Genomic DNA, 22,219 nt, shown 5'->3' with positions numbered 1-22,219 from the left:
ATTTAATCTAACAATATCGTCATCATAGTGGAGAAAAAAACCACAAAGCCGACAAGGTTAAAAAAAAAATCCTTTTGTAGTTTATAGTTCCTCTGTCATCAGTAACTGAGTGGGTTTTTTAACGTTCTGCCTTATTAACGATGCATAAAATGCTGAACTGCAAAGCCTGGAACGCTGCTGGATGTTGCTCTCAGGCAACCGCGGTGCCTCCGCATTGCTCTCCAGTCCTGCCGCGGAAGGGACGCGCCTTCCAGCCGCCCCGGGCTCCAGCTCTGCCCGGGGCTCCAGCTCTGCCCCGGGGCTCCCTGAGCCCCCTCGGAGCCTTGCCAGGCCTCAGGTCGCCTTTACCTTCCCCGCCCGCAGTCCCTGGCCGCCCCGGGGCGGGGGGCGGGCCGCAGCCGGTGTCGGGGAGGCCCGGGGGGCGGGCCGGGGCTGATCGCCGCCGGGGCAGCGCCGGGGCGGGCCGGTGGCCGCCGCCGTCGCTGGCCGCCGGTGCGGGCAGACCCGCCGCCGGTGCGGGCAGACCCGCCGCCGCGCAGCTTGCGCCGGCCCCGCCTGGATGTGCGCGGAGGCGGCGCTGGGCTGCGCGCAGGGTCCCGCCATGGCCCTGGCTTTCTGCGGCGACGAGGGCAACTCCACCGCCTACAACGTGGACCACGGCGTGCTCAACAACGGCTGCTTCGTGGACGCGCTCAACGTGGTGCCGCACGTTTTCCTGCTCTTCATCACCTTCCCCATCCTCTTCATCGGTGAGTGCCCGCCTGTGCCCTGCCTTCTGCCCCCCCGCGCCTTGCTTTGTCTTACCCTGGGGTTCCCTCCCGCGCTCTGCCGTGCCGTGTCTGCCGTGTTCCCCTCCTCGCTTGCCCGGCCCTGCCTTGCCGCGCAGCCCCCGCCCGGCCTTGCCCCCCGGGCCGTGCTCCCGCCGCGGCAGCGCGGGGAGGCTGCAAAGGGCGTTCGTTCGCCGTGCGAGCTCCGGGATGCTGCGGTGACCGCCGCTGCCGAGCCTGCCCGCCCGCGCCCCGAGCATCCCGCCGCGCCTGGGAGCGCTGCCCCATTCCCTCTGCCGGGGCCTTTCCCAGGCGGGGCAGACTGCTGGGCTCCCTGCGGGTGATCCCCCTTTGCGTAGGGGCTGGAGGAGCCGCAGGTTTTGCCTGGCAGCGCGGGAAGCAAAAATAAATGTAGGAAGCAAAAATAAATGTAAAACCCAGAAAAGCTGGGATGCAACTCTTAGGTTATCAAGTAATGTTCCCTGCAATTACTGAAGAGACAGAGCAGCCGGACAGCCGTCCTTTTTACTGGTGATGCCTGGGAGGGCTGCCCTGCTGCTGTAACTTGCCGTGTCTGCGGCGGCTGCGGTGTGGTCACGTCGGACTGGGGTTACCAGTAGGTGTCCCGGTGGTTTCGTGCGTGCGGCTGTCAGTACTTTCGAGTACCGTTCTGCTCAGCCTGGACTGTCCTTTAGACAGGCATGGCACGAGCTGTCTGATCTAACACTCACTTCTGCTGATCATAAAAGGTCTGGTGCTGAAATAACAGCACAACTGTTAAAATGGGGTCAGCTGAAGAGCTGCTGCGGGTAAACTGCGTTTGTCTGGCATGTCTCAGTACTGCTAGTTTGTGTCTAGATAAAGAGAATGAGTTACTTTTTTTTTTTTTAAAGTAAGATAAGGTGTACATTCTTTATTTAAATATATCCAAGTAAAGAAAAAAATAGTGTATGTATCATAGTGTTTGTGCATATTTGTCAAAATGTTCATTCCTTGTTCATTTGTCATTTATTTAAACTTAATGTATTTGAAAAATATTTACTGCATGCAATTACTTGATAGCAAGTTGCTAAAAGTGTAGGAGTTTAAGGCTTCTCTATGAAGTGAAGCAATGAGAACAGAGTTCTGAAAACTTTCAAATACACATGTTTAACTATGCAGTTGTGTGAACTTTAGTGCATAGTTTGTTTGCTACGTATATGCTTTTCTGTGTGCAGGAGCTTTGGATGTCACTCTTGTTGTTAGGAAAGCTCTTTATAATTTTCTCTTTCTGTTTAGGATGGGGAAGTCAGAGTTCCAAAGTACATATACATCACAGCACGTGGCTTCATTTTCCTGGCCACAATTTACGCTGGATACTGACTTTTATCCTCTTGTTTGTGCTGGTGTGTGAAATTGCAGAGGGCATAGTGTCTGATGGGTAAGTGTATGTCTGCCTTCTCCTGATAGCACTGAACATTTTAAAGGTTTCAGGGTAGGTATTTTCTTCCCATGTAGACCGTGTTCCTTATGATAATAAAAATGTAATCTGTCTTCTTGGTGTTTGACCTACTGACATTGTACCCAAAATTCCACAGACCTTGCCAAGTTATGTACATGTGCACAACTGACCTTAGTAATTTGTAGTTCAGCTTGATGACACTATCTTTCCAAAGAGTAATCATAGAGAAATCCTAACAGTTCAAGCAGATGGTGACATTTTCGTGATATGTTTTATGTCTAAGGACCTAGTCCCACAGTCCTCAGTCAGGCAGAATTCCCATGTGCACAGTAGGTTGTACTGTTTTCCTGCAAACTGAGTTCTGTTCATCTTAACAAAAGAGCAGATCTATTGGGACTTATCTCACACCCCATAGAGTTTCCTCTGATGTTTGTCTATTACATCTGATCTGTTACCTTGAGCAGAGCAGGTCATGTTATACAGGCATGATCCATCATCTGCTACTCAACTTAGGATGTCTTTAAACAGTAATCTTCTGGGAAAAGTTACTCCAAGGGAAGCAAGTGATACAAGAGAGTGATTTATCATGGAAAAAGCTGATGTTATGTAACAATTACTATGTTCGTCTTCCTCTGAAAAAAGGTCTCGTTTTCATAACTATTATGACTTTGCAACACAAGGATTATAAAGTTGAAGCTCCTTGTTAAATAGAGCAAACTCTCTCTGTTTAGCCATTTAACAACTATCCACCAACCAGTGTCAAGGGCACTGCAGTATTCTGCTGTAGAAGCTAATATTGTCATTATTATCATAGCTTCTCTTTAACATGTATAAATAGGATGTTTCTTAGTGCCAGTTTTTTAAAAAGGCTTTTTTTTTTTTTTCCTGCTTATTCAGTTAGCAGGGTGTGGGATGCTGAGAGCAAAATCTTCTGCTTTGAGTTTTCTCTTTTATTTTGCTTTTAGTGATCTTTCTTATTATGTTTATTTGCTATTTAACTTGACTCAGATCACTGCTGTTAAATAATAAGTGTCACCTGATGAGAATCAAAGCTTGTAGCTCTCCTGGGGGAGTGCCAACCCACAGCCGTGCCTCCCAAGCACTCAGCAGGCTAGTGAGTGCTCCAGTGAATAAAAGCAGATTTTGAGATTCATCAGCTTTCTGAGACCAAAATGGATCATGTTGGTAAGTCTTTTTGGCAGCAACTGAGTGCCAAAGGCTTTGGCACCTCAGCAATAGATGCAGCCTGTTGAAGATATGGTTATATAGGGGAGTTCCAGAAACTTCTGTCTGTGAAATTTAAAAAAACCTCCCACTCCTGCAGTGTTACCTACTGAAGCTTAGGCTATCTGAAGAAATCTGTTCCTGTTGTTTGTTTTTCCTTGCTGAGAATTCAGCTCTGATGCACAAAAAGCCCCGGCATCACTAGGAGTTCAGAGACTGGGGATCTTTTCTCATTTTGTTGGACACACATTCAACTCCTTGTCAACAACAGGTGATAAGTGTTTATGCCACAGATTGTCAGCACGGCTCCAGCCAGCTCTGCAGATTTGACCACAATGTCCATGTAAAGGAGGACTTTTCTTACCTACAACAGATACAGGAAGTGGTCCTTTTGGGCTCCTATGGGTCTCTTGGACATTTGGGATGACATGTTGTGTCCTATGATGATCTCCAGCTCCCTGACAGCACAGCCTCTTTTGTCTCTCAAGACTACACAAAGGTAGCTTTTGCTGCAGCAGGAACAAATCCAGAGATGTTAATTAATTTTCCATGAAGTTCAGAGGACAAGTTGTGAAATTCCCAGAATGTTTGCATCCTGTAGAGTTCCTCTTTGTGCCTCTTCTATTAGACAGAGGAAATTGTACCTCCTGACAGCACAGAACACTCCATTGCTTTTGTGAAAGGAAGAAGTTGGGAAGAGGAGAAGAAGGCAAGGAGGAGAGGGATGAAGATATTATTCTGCCCACCTCTGCACAGAACAACACCATTGCCCAAAAATTCCCATAATCCTAAAGGGCTGTAATTGGCAGAACCCCAAACTGCTACCTGAAGGAAAGTGTCAGGAGAGTTTTGCTTTATAGAACAAAACTTGAGGGTATATGATTATTTATTTGTTGGGTTGCAGTTACTGAAAACAGAATTCATTGTAATTCCCATGCTGTGTTGCTCTTCCCTCTCCTGAACTGGAAAAAGAAAAGGAAACAATTCCAGAAAGTGTTTCAGTAGAAAAATTTAAAGCTGTGCTGTTAGTTGGTCTTATCTACATATTTTGATGGACAGCTGCTAAAGTAGTTTAGCTTAAATTAACTTTTTGCATTTCAGAGCTGAGCTGCTTCTTCTAATTTAAACAATGTTCCAGTTGATTTTGGTAGGAAATAGGGATGCACACATTTCATTTTCAACACAGAGGTCAGGTGAAATCCAGCCATGTGATTTAAGAGCATAAATTCAATTGTAATTCCGAGGGCTTTACATCATCCATAACTCATTCTAGAAAAACCTATGTCAGAGCTGACTATGGGATACAATTCATAAATTAAAAGGGAAACAATAGCTAAGAGGGTTTGATTTTAAGAGATGTTCCCTTTTTCCTTTCCCAGGGTTTCAGAATCACGCCATTTACACCTGTACATGCCGGCTGGGATGGCGTTCTTGGCAGCCATCACATCAGTTGTCTATTACCATAACATTGAAACATCCAATTTCCCGAAGTTATTAATAGGTATGTCTCGCAGCTTTCAAGACATGTAAATGTGACTGTGGTGCTGTGTGTCTGTGCATTCTGTGACAGGTCATTTATCCATGGTATGGATAAAGCTACACTTACATTCTGCTCTGGTTGCCATTGCCAGACTCAGTTCTGAGTTTCTCTGAAGGGGTTCATCCTTTTCAGTGCTTCTAATAGCATTCTGTATGGTGTTCTCAGTGATCCAGTGGGCCAAAGGCTGCTCTAGGAAAAACTGGATCTGTGGGAAAAATTGCACATCAAACCCTTAAGTGTAAAAGCTAACCAAATCCCCCTGCTTGTCACCATGTGGCCTTGAAGCATGATAAAATATTTAAGCCATCTTTGTGTGTGTGGTCTGTTGAAATACATAGTTAAACAATATCCCTGACTTTCAGCGTGACCCTGGGTATATTGCTTTGCTTACTTGTTCTTGCTCCCTGTTCATAAAAAAATTCCCTTTGTAATCTGCTTTAAGAATTTTGAATGGAAAATGCTGTGTATAAGAAGTACCCAGTACACTCTATTTTCTGCAAGATTGTTGAATCATAGATTCATAGAATCATTAAGGTTGGAAGGGACCTTAGAGATCATCAAGTTCCTACCCCCCTGCCATGAGCAGGTAACCCTGCCACTGCACCAGGTTGCACAAAACCTCATCCAACCTGGTCTTAAAAACCTCCTGAAATGAGGCATCAACAACCCCCCTGGGCAACCCATTCCAGTTCCTCACCACCCTTACAGTGAAGAATTTGTAAATAAATTGTAAATAAACTGTTACTAGAGAATGAAAACCCATTACTGCTGACAGGCATGTAGCTGGTGACATTTTCTCTGCTGTTGAAGTACATTGCAGACTGGATGTCTATAGGTTTAGTCATCCTGTGAGCTGCTATTTCTTTGGTGGTCCTGGCTCATCAAATTCTGTTTGAGCTGGTTTTCTGTAGTAGTGGATCCTGCTCAAGTTTGTCTCGTGCCATTTGTAGCTCTGGGAATCAAAGTTCTGTTCTTGCTTTTTTCAGGTGGTAAAAAGTCTGTAACAAATGGTTTTGAGAAAGCTTTTAAATATTAAATATATTTTTAACAGCATGTTGTGGTATGCAAGCATCCTGATCTGCAGAAGCCTCTAATTCCTGTAAAAAAATGTTTTTTAAAAAAGTAATTAATCTTCAAAAACTTCAAATTTCTATCCAGGCTTGGCAATCATTGTCTTCTTGTTTGGGATTGTTTTGGGGTTTTTCTAGCTATTTTAAAGTAGGTTTTCTTTTGTGTTTTATAGCTGGGTGGGGTCTTGTTGTAAATAAGTCAACACAGTTTACTTAATGACTTCTCACAGAAGTAGATGTAATGTCTCAGCAAAGCATTGCTAGCTTATTATGATCACCTATGGAAAGCAAACAGTGATTTTTCTCACTTGTGGGATTTTTTGTTGTGTGGTTTTTTTGGTTGTTGTTTTTTTTTATTTTAGATGTATAATGCAGTGTTTAATAATTTAGCATTGCTACCACGTTTCTGCTGCTAAATAATTGAAAAGTGTAGCACAAATTTACATTTGGTAATTGATTACCCATTTTTGCATAATCCTTTCTCTGTAGAGATTTCTCTTTTGATAATTTTGTTCAGTATTTAGAGAGCACTGATGCTGGATAAGCTCTGGACAGTATTTGAATAATAAACAGTTATACCACTGAATACCAACACTTAAGTGTTATTGATGCTAAAGTTAACAGTTGTGAATTTTTGTTTTGCAAGGATAATCCAAGGAATAGACTCCTATAGAAAGCCTATTCTGAATAGCTAACTCTTAGGGAAAAAGAAAATCAAACTACCACAATCTTTTTCTCTTAGTTGGTCTGATTTTAATTTTAATCCAAAGTCTTCACAAGCTGAGGGTTTTCAATTTTTATTTTATTTTTGTTTTTCTTTTTCTTGTCCTGTGTTTGTGAGAGAACCTAAGACAGGCATTTCTGGAAGTCTCCAACCTTTATATTTTACTGCACAAATTTATTGTTATCCAACCATGAAAACTGGCTGTGAAAATTATCATATTTCCATGTTAATTGCAACTACTCCATATTGGCAACTGGGGCTAGGGGATGATGACTTTATGCAAATTAGCCCACTGTGAGACAGTTAAACTACACCTATGCTGAGCTATCAACCCACTAGAGTGCAGTGTAGCCATGAAGCAGCTTTTTTTCTAGAGCCTAATACAAATAAGGTAAATGGAAACCACTAAGAGCTTAAGTTGGTGATAAACTTTTTGCTGAGTGTCTGAGAGAGGAAACCAAAAGAACATTCTTCATTAGTAAAATGTTGTAGAGGAGATCTAATATTACACACACAGAGAGTAAAGTAAATGACCTGATGTGGCATCTGCTTCTCAGCATCAGTGAAGTTCCACCTGACTGCAGGGCATCATCTGTCTCAGCTGCAGGATCAGTGTCTACACTTACAAAGAGTTGGTAGCCGTATAAAGCAAAGGATAACTGAGTCCTATCCAAAAGTTACTAAATCCAGTGGGGAATTCCTCACTGATGCAGTGCAGAAGACCCTTAAAGGTTTGTTCATTAATTCTGTACAGGATACAATTTCCCAATCCTGTGAAACTTTCAGATGTTTTCTTTTTTTCAAATCTTTCTCACTCTGTACCTTAAAGAAACCAAGTCCATTTGTAGTTCTTCAAGAGGCAAATACCATAACAGACCTGGGGATTAGCACATTCTACTGGGGAGTGCAAGACAAGGACATAAAGTTCTCATACTGATCCTGCCTTTCAGCTTTGTGCCCTGGCTGTTGACTATTTGGAAGTAATCATAATCTCTTATAAAAAAAAGTTGACAAGATTTGGAATATTTATTCTCTGAAGCTAATGACTGAGTCCAGGATCCCAGTTGAGTGTCCAGACTATTAAACCACTTTGATCAGGTCTGAATCTGGTTAACTGTGCATGGTTTTGACCTGTAATTATATTTCATCAAACATAGCTTTTCCAGTGTAATGCTGTTTACCAGGGGACACTTGTTATAATGCTAATTTAGGTGCTTTCTGCACAGCAGTTGTACAGCTTAGCAGGGCACGTTTTAGAATAGTTTTCCTACTGATTTGGAAAATCTGCTAACTCTTTCAGCATTAAAAATATAAAACTGAATGGTAGTATCTGATTGCACCATTTTTTAATAGATAAGCCTCAGAAATTGAAAAGTAGAAGAAAATAGGGAAGACTAATAGGACTCAAGAGTTTTTAATCCAAAAGGGGTAGGAGTATTGGAACACGTGATTATTTTTTTTAAGATTTTTTTTTTAACCAATTGTAATTATAGGACTGTCATACCATTCTTGACAGTAATCTAGTTTTCTAATTTAAATTTCTTGTACCTTGAGATTGTATTTAATTTATTTGGAATCAGTTTGTTGTGTAAAATTAACTTCCTGTTATCATTTAAATATAATACTTATTGCTTAGTACACAAAATTTGTCTCCACACAGACACAGGTTAATTACTAGATCTCATCCAGTTATAAGGGCGTGATTTTTCAGATCTTGGGCTTCATCCAATAAAGATGTAGAACCATTTGAATTCCACATTGCTCAGTTTTCAGTGGTGTGGCCCCAGGTGAGAATTTACACCCAGGTGTTGATTGTAGCTTAATCAGCTGAAGAAAAGGTGAAGTACTTTAGGCTGCAGGCATCTAAAATAGATCTAAAGCAAGTAAATGAAAGTATAAAGTATGCCTCTGTGGTTTGATCACTAGGCAGTTCAGGCTAGTTGAAGTTCTTGGTCATACTTCTAGAAATTTTCAGCCAATATGTATTCATCAGCCAGATGATGAAAAAAATTTGAAAGAAAGACACATAACTCTCTTTTCCAAGCACCCTGAGCTGCCTGTGAACATCGTCTAGATTAGATTACATACATATGTACTCAGAAGTGAGAAGCTAAATAAGTTCAAACACTTCTAGGAGGTATAACAGTGGGAGGTCAATTATCACCTGAGAATATTGTGTTTGGCACTTTCTAATACTTCTTATATAAAAGATTAATAATAATAATAATAATAATAATAATAATAATAATAATAATAATAATAATAATAATAATAATAGGAAAAGGTCGTATAGACCCTTATTTAAATCCTAAATAGGAGAATGGTTCTGCTAGTTCTTATTTCTTCTCCTGAGAGCTCTGCATAAGTACCAGTTGGGTTGGCTGGTTTTTTTTCAGGTGTCCTCTGCTGGTGCAGATTTTCACTGTGCTATGTTTGTATAAGTCCTTGGACCATGCAAGAAGGCAAGACATAAGGATTAAAAGACAAAGGTAGTTAGGAATAGAAAAATGTGGAATGTATTCTTGGATTAAGTGAGGTTTTAGAGTCAGGCAAATAGGAAAGGTAGGAAACAGTCTGAAGCAGGGTAAGATTTTATGCAGTTGAAGTTGGGAAGATGATAGAAACCCTCACATAAAAAGGCTATAGTTTTATGAGGGATTCTGTAAGCACGTCTCTTAAATCCTCTCTGCAAGGCCATCAGCCACTAAAATGCAGTCCTGAAATACCTGACCTCTTAGTGCTTTCTTGTTACAAACTGGTCTATTAATTTTAGAGGAAGATGGACTCTCTTGACAGATGTCCTAATGCCCAGTACCTGTACTGTTCCATTTACTGTCCTCATTTAAATGAGAGTTTCAAAACTCATTTCCACAGAAGCAGAATGGCAGCCCCAAATCCCATAAGAACTAACTCTGTGTCTTGAATTTAGTTTTCCATGGAAAGAGTAGTCCCACAGTACATCTCAACAGGGCTTTCTAGGGTGCTCGAGGTAGCTGGAACACCACAAATTCTTTGAAGTTTGTGCAAGTTCCTGGTCATTATCTGCATTTGTAGGTTTGACTTGCAGTTGGTAATGTCTTGATTGAAGACTCTCTGTAGCTGCAGCAAGATGCTCAGAAAGCAAATCCATGTTTTCTTTGGCAGCTAGAGTGCATTCCAGCTGTTGTGCCATGGCAGATACAGCATCAGTGAAAGATTCATATGAACGGACATAATTCTAGAAGGTGTTTCCTTAAGAATGGGGAACAGGAGCTGGTTTATGGCATGGTGAATGGGTGATTTCAAATCACAGGAGCTTACTGCAGAGATTATTTATCTATAATTGACAGTAGCACTTTTAGACAATAAGTTCAGTAGAACTCTATAATAGAATTTGTTGTGTTCTACAAATGCCGGAACCTTCTTCTTTGATGTGCCTAAGTATCTGCATGATAAATTACATATGTGGAATTTGTCTTGAACAATCGAGCAGTAGCAATTTGTAGAAAATATTTTAATATCTGTTCCTGCATAGATCCCAGAGATCTGCAGGGGTGATGAGATCACTTTTTCTTCAAGCCAAATTTATAATAGTCTTGTAGCATTAACCAGATTTGAAGAGTGTCATTCACAGCCACCTTCACTTGCAGGGAAACTCCCTCCCTTGAACTCATGAAACAGATGCATGTTTACAACAGATGAAAATTTTCTTCAGCAGACTTTACTTTGTAAACTTGCCAAATATCACTAAATCTAATAGGAAAGGGATTTGGGACTAACATTATTGTAATATTTTCATTTTCATGGTTTTATATATTCTTGTTGCATTCATTCTGAACAAATATTTAATGCTATATTTTTGCAGCTGTGCAGCTGATTAACTTTTTTTTTCTCCCTACAGCATTGCTGTTTTACTGGACTTTAGCTTTCATAACTAAAACCATCAAATTTGTAAAGTTCTGTGATAATGGGGTTGGATTTTCTCAGCTTCGATTCTGCCTGACAGGACTCCTGGTTGCTCTATATGGAATGCTACTGGCTGTAGAAATCAATGTCATCAGGGTGAGGGTAAGTTAGCATTATGAGAGTCATCTTCCGTGGTTTGGTTTTTGGGGGTTGTTTTTTTAATTCATTCCTCTTTCTGTGTACTTACCGTGAAATGCGTTTCCAAAGGAGAGAGAAAAATCCACTTAGAAATATATTTGAAAATCAAATGTTAACCGAACTTTATTAGGCCAGATGAGTTTATAATTTTTTTAGAAATGCCAGACTCCATTGCAGTTAAATTTAGATGAATTTCAGCTGTTGAAGATTGGTTTTGAAATGTCTATGGTGATTCACAGTCATCAGAAACAAGTATTTCTGATACAAGGAAAGCCTGTGTGAAAGGGATTGTTTGCTCTATCAGAATATCTTAGACACACGAATAACAGGAGAGAACCACAGTGAGTGATTTACTGGGACAATGGGGATTGCTATCTAGCCTCCCAGCTATATGTTTGGGGTTTATTTTGTCTGTGGTTTCTCCAGTCGTAATCCAAACTGGGAGATGGCTTTGGAGACTGCTGGATAGATAAATGCCAAAGTTCTTCCCTTCACCTATCCCTCACTTAACTGTGTCCATAGTTAAGACTCTGTGTCTCAGGAGGGAAAGAAAGTTTTGCATTAAAATTTTCTTGCTGCTTCCCTTGTAATGTGAACTGTTTCCAGTAACATCTTTAGCAATGTGAGTTGCCTCAATCACATATTTGTTCCTTCCTTGTTTTCTCGGGGAATTTTGTGTGTCTGTATGTTTATTTGATAATAGGACAAAAATATATCTAAAAGCAAACTTTTCAGTAAGAATTTTGAAAGAAAGAGTAATAAAATTCTCAATGCTAGGTGTCCAGTATTTATCATAAATGAAAATCAGTGGATTGGCTTGTGGGAAAAGTGAAATTCAAATGTGATATTGGAGAGACTTGCTTATAAGCCTCCCCATAATAAAACTGCATAATAAAATGAGATTCAATCACTGGAATTATAGGCTACAAGGAACACTAAAAATTGTCACTGATTATTGTAATATTTTTTTTATCTTCTGTTTATTTGGATTTAATTACTAAAGAATGTAATTGATACATAAAATTAATTAGCCAACAGTATGTATTTTTAATACCTACTATGTCTATGGCAGAATTTTGAGAACCAGGCTTTTTGCTGTAGCTGCTGAAGGAAGGAATTGGGATGCATGGAGAACTGGCCACTGCTGAGAGGAAGGAGGGCTGAGAGGGGGCAAGGGGAGTAGAAAATAAAAATAAGGGGCAAGGCCTCTATGCAGCAGAAACAGCAGACATTGGCCTCCCTTTCCCCTATCTTCTTCCAGAAGACAGAAGATTGACTTGTTTGACTTTCAATCCCAACTGTACCTTCTCCTTTCCTACTACTGTTTCTGATTTTCTTTAGATGGTCTTTCCCAACCCCATCACCGTTTTTTCTAGGATCTATGAATTATTTCTCCAACTTTGCAAGGAGAAAAGGTAGCAGTAAAGCATATCCAGAAGTACTACTAATATTATAGGTACAGTCATGAGTACAGATTGAATGAAATATGTGATTGAGAACTCTTCAGAAAGGAAAGGTGCATTTTTAAGAGGCTTGGCTTTTCATTCCTCAAAATGAGCAATGTCTGGAACAGTTTTATCTTGACAACAGGAAATTTTCTGCAGTCTAACCTTGCTCTTCTGACATTTAAGTCAATTGAAACATTAGTTGGTGCCATATGCACTCTGGTTTGGTGGTTGCCTGGACCAATTCAGGAGAACAGAGGTAGTTCCATGTGAGGCAGTGTGGTATGGAAGACGAATCACTGTGATAGCCTCATGGCTGGGCCTAAGCCAGTATGTCCCACGTTGTGCTCTCTGGAACTCAGAGGCTGTAGTATTTGACATCTGGTGGGGGGTTTCTACAACTATGCAAATTTGTACCCTGGTGGTAGTGAATGTTTAGGCTGGTTTATCTCTAAACTGGATGCCTCTGATTTTCCTCAGTACCGAGGAAACTGGATTGCCATATTGGTTGAATCTGAATGCCTAAGTTCCCTGAGTACTTTTGGGAAACCAGAAATGATTATTTGATTATCTGCTTTATCTCTTATCTATTCTTTGCAGACTTTTATTTTTTGTGTATTTAGTGTGACACTGTTGGAATTATTCTGGATTTCAGAGATATGTTTTCTTCAAAACTCCTAAAGAAGTTAAACCTCCTGAGGATCTCCAGGACCTTGGCGTTCGATTTCTCCAGCCGTTTGTGAATCTGTTATCCAAAGGGACCTACTGGTGGATGAACACATTCATCAAGACTGCCCATAAAAAACCAATAGACTTGAAAACCATAGGCAAGCTTCCTATTGCTATGAGAGCTCTGACCAATTACATCCGCCTTAATGAGGCCTTTGAAGCACAGAAGGTATGCAAAGCATGGAGTTATGCCTATCTGCTTACTCATTACTTTTTATGCTATGACCATGTTATGAAATTCTATAAACAGACATGATGCAAATGAAGTATCCATTAGCATAGCTTTCCAGATATAAAGAGATCATACACACGGTTGTACCTCGTACAGAGAATATTTTTCCACCTAACATGCAGGTCAAACACATTGCTGGTTAAATGCATGTAAAAGCCATATGGCCTCTATTTTGATGTTGAAAGTAATTGTGGACTATATATGTGTGGACTATACCCTTTATCATTCTTCCTAATAAAACCCTAGAATCATTCAGTTACAGAGTCAATATTAATGAGGCATCACAAGACTATTTTTTCCATATTATTTCAGTTACAGTTTGCCCATAGGAGAATTCAGGACTGAAACCACCTCAGCTCAAATTCTGCCTGAGTTCCTGATGGGAGCTTACTGAATTCAGGATTTTAAGAGAAGTCTTTTGCATTCTGTGTAAAAAAAGAGTGTAGGTTTCCAGTCTCTTTGTTCACCGGAACACAAAACCTGTCAGTTCCCTCTTTTTTTCTTTCTCCCCCAGCAAGCCACAAACAACACATTTTTTGATCCCTATTAAGAGCAGGAAAGAAATAATGGCTTTTTTTGTAAGGTGGAGGAGAGTACAAATTAATGCTTTGTTCTGACTCTAGAAAAACAAATGAAACAATAATTGTAGTTCCTGTGCTTTTCTAGCTCAAAGATTGCAACTATTGTCAATTACTTAAAGGACAGAAAAAATACCAGTAATTTATCAGACCTGAAGTCTGATATTGTAATCCTGACTTATTTTTTTATTCTGAACAGAACAAAAGGTCATCATCTCCACAAGGATCCAGATCAATTTGGCGTGCTCTCTGCTGTGCTTTTGGAAGACCATTACTTCTCAGTAGCACATTCCGTATTCTGGCTGACTTGCTTGGATTTGCTGGTCCACTCTGCATCTCTGGGATTGTTCACAATGTTGGGAAAGGAAATAACACCATCCGCCCACAGGTACAGCCAAAATGTCATAAAAATAGAGGAGTCAAAATAGTAACACTATGAGTATGTGTTGCTTGGCTTTAGTGGAGACAGTGACTCTGCAATGCGTTTGTGAATGCTAGAGATGACAGCATGCACATACTGCCTGTTATCCACACCTGTACCATGATGGGGAGCAAAATATGTTACCCACATATATAGACAGGCTTGCATTCTGGAAAATAACCTCTTTCAAGATAATGATGAAGCATATCCAGAATTACCATAGTATCATAAGGATTTTAGGTACAGTCTTAAGTAGAGATTGAATCAACTATGTGACTGAGTACATTTTGGAAAGAGATTTTGAAAGTGTATTTTTAATAGGCTTGACTTTTCATTTCCAAAAATGAGTGATGTCTAAAGAGGATTAAAGCAGGCTTTTGTCATTGCAATGTAATGCCAAATAAACTAGCTGTGACAGAGAATTTCCACTAGTGTCCTTGGGGAGATTGGTTTTGAAAGATTAACTGAAACTGATTTTTAAAGAATGTGACTTAAATGAATGTTCCCTGAGAAGCAGCAGACATACTTCTGGGTTACCTAAAAACCCCAAGTCTCAGGAAGCATCTTCTCATTATAACTCAGGCTGGATTTCTATGAGAAAGCTCACTTTAATTTTCAGCTCACTTACTGTTCGATATCAAACTTTATTTCCAAAGCCTGTTGACACTAATGGAAATATACCCATTCACTCAAGAACACTTTGGGTTAGGTCCACTGTACGTATTGAAATACATCAGATGCACTGCAGAAAACTTAACAAAGGCCTCAGGCTACAATCAATTGTTTATCCATTTGCAGTCCTTACCTAATATTTGGAAACTTAATATAGCAAGTAGTTTCAGTGGAAACCAGTGAAAGCAGGAAATTAAAAAATTAAGACTATAAGGCTATGTTTCAGTGAAGTACTGTGGAAGCTTTTTAGCTGCTTAATGACTGTTTGTTTGGAATGCTCTTTCAGCTGAAGTGATACCAAATCAGTATTTACAGACTATCCTATTTAATTTCTTTATTAAATTGTCAGCTAGTGTTCCTCTGTGCAAACCACTCAGGTCTAGTCCAGACAGGCCCTGGATGGAGCCTCATCCAGCCTGGACACCCTCACTGTGTCCAGCTAAGCAGTAGCCTCATGGTTATTGTGATTTACACCATTTGGGGATCACCTAGCAGCAATACTCTCTGATGGTGACAGTCCATGAGTGACATTTAAGGGTGTATTTTACCCTTGCTAAAATGTTTATACTTTTTTTTTTTTTTCCTGTTAAGAGGCTAATTACCTTTACATTCAAAAATAGCTTTTGCTGGATTTGATGAACTACTTTTGTTAAATGTATAAAGGCTTTCTACTTAAACTGTCTGTGAACAGACTGGTGTGTTCAGGAGAACTCCTGAGCCTACTTTGGAAAAAGCACGCCAGCTCTACTGCTAGGAATGTTATAACCTTACTTGTAATGAGTAAAAAAAGGACAGCCTTGCCACCTTAATTATTTGCTCCTGAGAATTATGGAAGTGTGGGAAACAAGGCTGCTAAAACACTGTCTTAAGAAGGCACGGATAAGTTGAGGGGTAACATTGCTTTTCTGATGTCCTGCTGAGTTTGAGGACATGGGAAAGAGTTACCATACAGTGAGACAGAAGCAAACAAGCAAAGTAAGCTGTGGGTACAGTGAAGGGCATCTTTACCCATCTCTTAAAGTGACATTTCTTCATTTTTTAAAACAGTTTAGATTGAGGAAATCTTGTAATGAGTCAACTGTATCTTCCAAACAGAAATACTTTTTGTGAAACTGAAGGCAAAAAGATAAATCCTAAGGTATAATATCTGCTCTGTTCTTTAGGCCCTTTTTGACAGATATAAACTGCTGTGGAGCTGGAACTCTGGGATCACATGGGTGTCATGGGCAGTATTAACTGCTTTAGCTAGTGCTGCAGTTAGAGCATGGCAGTGTTTTAAATTCTGTCATGCTTTTCATGTTTATTTATAACTCCAGTATCAATATTAATGGCCACCCTGGAACTTTCTTATGACATGAATTTCTCTGAGTGTTAATCATTTCACACTGAATAAGAGACTGTCAGAATGATAACCTTTATATTTTGCTGGTAACATCTTCCACATTGCAATGTTAGGATTAGCAGTTCCAGTATTAGGAATATCTGCTGACATAATACACCAAACCTACATTATTTTAAAAGCTCTAGAAGTCATCAGTTCCAGTGTAGCAGAAGAGCCAGTCTAGGGTCTTTAAATATTTAAATACTGATCTTTTGCTCAGTATTTTACTGGTTAGAGCCTACTGGCACTGGTATTATTCTGAAGTTGTCAGGAAGATGAGACACTGAATGTCTCCAAAGCCATTTCTGAAAATGAAACATCAAATTAGTTGCATCACCTTCTCAAAAGAAGCTTCTTTGCCTTGTGTACGTAAGGCTCCCCCCTAGCTACAGCAATACTCCTATCAATAGTAATAAAATTTCCCCCAATCACCATCCTTTTCCTGACATGCCACTCGTTCAAACCAACCCTACTTGCCGCCATGGCAATTGCTTCAGCTGTCTTATGGGCTGAATAGGACTAAACCAAACACAAGTCTGAAAAATCCTTGGCTTCTTATCCATCTCCCACCTATGATGAAGAGCTATTATTCTCATTTACAACTCAAAACTAACCCTCTTACCTTTCTACCTATACTGCCTGGTAACTGCCACTGGGTTCCTTACCCTAAACACAACCAAGACCCTAAAACTATCTACAATAATAATCTTGTGGACAAAAACCACTGTACTAAATGCAACCTTAATAATAACACATATCTCTAGCTGGGCTTCCCCCTCTGACAGGCTTTCTACCCAAATGGCTCACCATTCAAGAACAGACTAAACAAGAAATAACTTCAACAGCCACAACTACCACAGTCTTCTCACTACTACGACTGTTCTTCTACCTCCATCTCACATACCATTCAACAATTTCACACCCACTTACACCCTATAAACTGCATAAAACAGTGGCACATCAACAAATCACCAAACAACTTAATCGCCATCCTCACCTCTCTCTCAACCCTACTCCTTCCCCTCTCCCCAGTAATCCTCATCACCACATAGAAACTTAGGATAACTCAAACCAAAGGCCTTCAGAGCCTTAAATGAGAGTTAAACTCTCTTAGTTTCTGCTAAGACCCAGAGGACATTAACTTGCATCCCCTGGTGCAACCCAGATACTTTAATTAAGCTAGGGCCATACCTAGACAGGTGGGCCTTGAACAAACTCCTAGTTAACGCTTATGAGCACAAATATTAGAGTCTGAAAGATAAACTGGATGCATCTATTTTTGCCATTGACCTGGCCAATTTTGGAATTTTTCTTTTCCAGTGTCAAGGCCTTACAAGTAGCATGGGAGAAGACTCGGTTGTACTTGTAATTTTCCAGACCTGTGGTACATTTTTTAAACCTTCCAGGCTAAATATAAAGCCTTGAGGCTTCCTTTGTATTCTTCAGAGTTACAGATTTGAAAAGCTGAACTAGTTAGACTGTAAATAAGCTGGAAGAGAGAGTCAGTTTTACTGTACCATAATTTTTTGTTGTATATAGTGCTGCTCTGGCATATTTGAATTATTGTGGAATAAGTAATAATTTAGAGTTTAAAATCCCTTTATAGTACTAAAACTGTACTTAAATGTACCTTGCTGAATTGGAAAATAATATGATCTGAAAATTTAGCTTCTAGAGAAAGAAATAAGTTATTAAGTGAAATAGTTTTTGTTCTGTGTTTGTCCCAAACGGGATGGGGTGGCAGATGAGATGTTTGGGACAGTGTTTAGTGCATGAAACTCAGCACTGTTGAGTCTCACTGATGGAAATTTTCCATGTTCTTGTAAGTTCTTGCACTGAATGCTTATATAAAAGTAGTATATGACTATCAAGATGCCTCCATATGCATATAAGGAACATTTGCATGAACAAAGATTTAAAGGAATGAAATAATAATTACTTGCTTTATGTCCAGCCTTGGTCTGAATCTCAGTATCTTGTAACAAATGCCACATAAGTGGGAAAAGAGAGAAAACCCAAGAAATCCACACAGGTCTGTGTGAGTTGCATAGTAGACAAAAATCGTTAAACAGTTGCTTAGTTTGGCCAATGTCTGAAGAAGAGTCAACCACAATTAATTTGGAAGTGAGCAGATACTTAAGGAGAATGACTCTTCGATGTTAATGAATGACTTCCCAGGCACCTCAAAATAGAGGTTGAGAATAGATCATGTGCCTACTACAGCAATGGCAGGAGCAATCATGAATGCCAAAAGATGGAGTAAAAAAAATACTCTAGGATTTTGGTTCCTTAAGAAGATGAAGTGACCTATTAGGTCACCACTACTGAAAGGACTTGCTCTTCTTCCTTTCATATTCTTTGTCATCCCTTCTCCCCTTTCTCCCTTTGCTCTAGCTCTGGTGCTAGCCAAACACTTGTGGTCTGATTTGTCCCATTAAACCAAAAGAAATGTAAAAAGAAGAACTTCCTAGGCTGATTTTCTTCTGTCAGTGATTTGAATTGGCTGAGGAAGAATCCAATTAGCTCTGAAAATAATTCATAGTAAGCAACAAAGGCATGCAGATTGGAGCAACCCAAGTGCAATTATTAGGGGTAGGGAGAAGTTCCTCTTTCAGGTGGCTTAGCCTCATCTTACACAAGCACAGCTTTAAAAACTAAGTTTAGCCTCTGCATTAACTTGTTATGTAGGGTTTCTGGGAATAGTTAATTGCAAGGTGCAGATCGGATCTAGTAAGTACAGAGAGTGAGGATTTGTGAAACATAGTTCGTTAAGTGTTAGAGCAGTGTTGAAAATGTCAACAGCAAAGAAACTGTAGGCAGGAAGAAATGTGCTGAGCAGGGAATACAGCGGGAGTGTAAATGACAAGAAGCCCTGTTAGAGGGAATAGAAAGATGCCTCTTCCTGATTTTGGCTTTAGTGGTGGCACAAGTCAGCAATCAAAGTCTTGAAGGAGCCAAGGCGAGAAAGACAAAGGCAGAGGTGTTTTAGTTTCAGAAGGCTTCCCGAGGTGAGCCAGCCTCTCCACTAGTTAGGGCACCAAAGGTGTCTATTGTTAAATATAATATAGAATAAATGCACTACTTCCCAGTAAACTAGAGACATGGTTCAGAGTGCACTTTGGTGATCTCATGAACTTGCTAGGTATAATGACTGTAAATAAAAATGCTGAACAAGATGCTGCAAACCAAAATTGTGTGTATAGTTCCAGGAATTGAAAGAATATGTTTTCAGCAAGTTGTGAAGGACATTTTACTGTTCAGTAACCTGAGGTGCTAAAGTAAGGAGACTTAATTTCTCTGAAAGAGCATTTAACTATTCCTTTCTGACAATGGGCAGTGCACTTCTTTTAGCAAATAACCATATGGAGTTACTCAAAGTGTCCTAGAGTTTTGGAAGGATATCAGAAATTCTATAAATGTCATTCTGCATTTAAATGAAGCTTACTGAGCTAGCACATTATATAACTGTTTCCTCAAGTTTGCACTGTGAGGTTTCAGATATGGTTGGGAGCACCTTCAGAAAAATTGCTGTTATTCCTGTGTAGTTAATTATGCAAAACTGGTAATTAGATTACCATTGCAACTGACTTCTAACCTTTTCTTTTTTATAGACTAAAATTCTTGGTGTTTTCTTTATTTCATCTCAAGAGTTCCTGTCCAATGCTTATGTTTTGGCTGTACTCTTGTTTTTTGCCCTTCTATTGCAAAGGACCTTTCTCCAAGCATCATACTATGTTGCTATCGAAACAGGAATCAACTTGAGAGGTGCAATACAGGTAGCAAATATATTATTAACCTATTTTCATACAATTGTGTGTATTTGTAAATATAAATTATAATTATAGTCATTGAATTCAGAAACACTTCTCTCCTGAATTGTACTGAATGTAACTGTTGCCATTAAAGATTGTGTTTAACTTAGACCTGCATTCTCTTTCCTTTGCATTTTATTTGATTATTTATTTGATGATTTAATACTGTATTTTTTCTAACAATTGAGCATAAATTTGCTGACAGTAAAACTGAATGTAACTTTTGAAAGAACTGAGTTTCTGAACTAGACCTCTTCCATCTCAAAGGTGTGTTTTTGTAACATCCCATGCAAATAATACAGCTTTAAAATGTCTTGTAAATGTACTCTGGACAAAAGGATAGGTTGTATTCCCAATGCATGTAGCAGTGTCTTATTTCATGGGTCATGCCACAAAATCTACCAGGCATTGCAGAGTCTGTAATTACTGAACATAAGTAGGATTGGTCAAATGGAGTCCATAATTATTGTATAACTGAACAGCAGATCAAAGTTTTGTGTAGTACACAAAGATCTGTGCCTGGAAATGAGAGAACTGAGTGTAAGATTACAACGTGATATTGTCAAGTGCACTGTCTGAAACCTACCCTTGAAAGCCACCCTTATAAGTTACACTGTTTATCCACTGAATTACATGGATCCTGGGAAAATTTGTGTGATAGATGGATGCTTTCAATAGCAGCATAATTGTTTAATCCTCTTTTGATCTTACATTTGGAGGCACTTGTCAGCTGCCAGACTTCTGGATTCTGTCCACTGGTTTTCCCTTATTCAAGTCAAGTAGAAAATTCCTAAATAAATAAAAATTTGATTAAAAATATGTATGAGAAATTGTATGTTTTGTGTCAAGCAGAAGAGCTGCAATTAATACATGGACCACAGCAAGTGTAAAAGAGGAATTGCTGGAAAATTAATTTTGTTTAAGAAAAGCTTTGTGTGCCATCCAGTGCAGAGAACACAAAGTCCCAGATAACACCAGCTTTTGGACCATTCAAATTGGCAGATTTCTAGCCATCACTCCAAGCTGCAGAATAGGTGGTAATGGCAGTGTCTGTGCCAGTATTTTTAACCATTTTTTCCCTATAATTTTTCTGTTTTCTTTAAAACTTTTATCTCTTTTCCTCACCTGTTTAAACACGCACCTGTTTGATGTGCCCCATATGACTTGGTCATGATGGACAGTTGGCTCTTGATCCAAAGGCACTCACTGAACCAGGGTGTCTCTTGTCAGCTGTCATGACTGCAAAGCATCACTGTGTAGCTTTTTACCAAACCAGTGGATAAAAGTACACTTTAATATTGTATATTAATTTATTTTTGTACATGGTGCTTAGTTCTGCATGAAGGCAACTGCTGAATTTAGTACTGAATTGCACCTGTGACATTAGTTGTCTGAATTAAACTTTGTAATGGGACTGAACTCTCTAGCCAAAACGTAGCAACATTCCCAGCCAGGAATATGGTTCTGTGATTGGATGGGACCTGAATCAACTGCCCGAGAAAAATAACAATTATTGTAATATAGTGACAATTATATATTTTGTATATTTTATTTGCATGAGTTATAGCAAGGGAGCTCCATGGAGAAGCAAGAGGTATAAATCACAGCTACTGATGTGGTTCTTGGGCTTGTGGGCAGTAAAGGTTTTATTCTCTTATTGATCCACAGGTCTGCAAAGAGGGAGAACTTAGACAGCCATTATGTACCTAATTGCACTGTGCTTTCTGTGGATGCACAGTAACTTAAAATTTTTCATCATAACACAAAAGGCCAAATTTAAAGCTCTTCATTCAGATTACTGGGAGTGTTTGTTTCCCTCAGCATGCTGGGGTGCACCTGTGTTTTAGATGGAGCTAGAAATCTTGTTTTAGATGGAGCTAGAAATCTTATTTTATTTCTATATGCTAACACCTTTTGATCTCTCTTCCAGACAAAAATATATAATAAAATTATGCAGCTTTCAACCTCTAACATGTCTATGGGGGAGATGACTGCAGGCCAGATCTGTAACCTGGTTGCCATAGACACAAATCAGCTGATGTGGTTCTTTTTCCTCTGCCCTAACCTTTGGGCTATGCCGGTACAGGTAAGGAGATTGAA

General features: G+C 39.6%; 1 protein-coding gene across 2 annotated transcripts in view; it reads left to right on the top strand.

The window, feature by feature from the left end:
- The first annotated feature begins 488 nt into the window (after positions 1-488).
- ABCC8 (ATP binding cassette subfamily C member 8) overlaps positions 489-22,219 on the top strand; it is an 80,174-nt gene continuing 58,443 nt past the window's right edge. For both annotated transcript variants that reach the window (XR_007889584.1, XM_051620378.1), the window contains exons 1-8: positions 489-749; positions 2,046-2,187; positions 4,812-4,933; positions 10,647-10,813; positions 12,950-13,192; positions 14,033-14,221; positions 19,919-20,083; positions 22,050-22,205. Coding sequence is in view for 1 of the 2 variants with exons in the window: in XM_051620378.1 (XP_051476338.1) it covers positions 560-749; positions 2,046-2,187; positions 4,812-4,933; positions 10,647-10,813; positions 12,950-13,192; positions 14,033-14,221; positions 19,919-20,083; positions 22,050-22,205 (1,374 nt within the window). In the remaining variant the exon portion in view is untranslated. The remainder of the gene's footprint in view (positions 750-2,045; positions 2,188-4,811; positions 4,934-10,646; positions 10,814-12,949; positions 13,193-14,032; positions 14,222-19,918; positions 20,084-22,049; positions 22,206-22,219) is intronic.

This window comes from Apus apus, chromosome 5 (genome assembly GCF_020740795.1).
Source record: "Apus apus isolate bApuApu2 chromosome 5, bApuApu2.pri.cur, whole genome shotgun sequence".
Lineage (NCBI taxonomy): Eukaryota > Metazoa > Chordata > Aves > Apodiformes > Apodidae > Apus > Apus apus.
The sequence above is the reverse complement of the archived record's forward strand: the minus strand, read 5'-3'. Positions and strand labels throughout refer to the sequence as shown.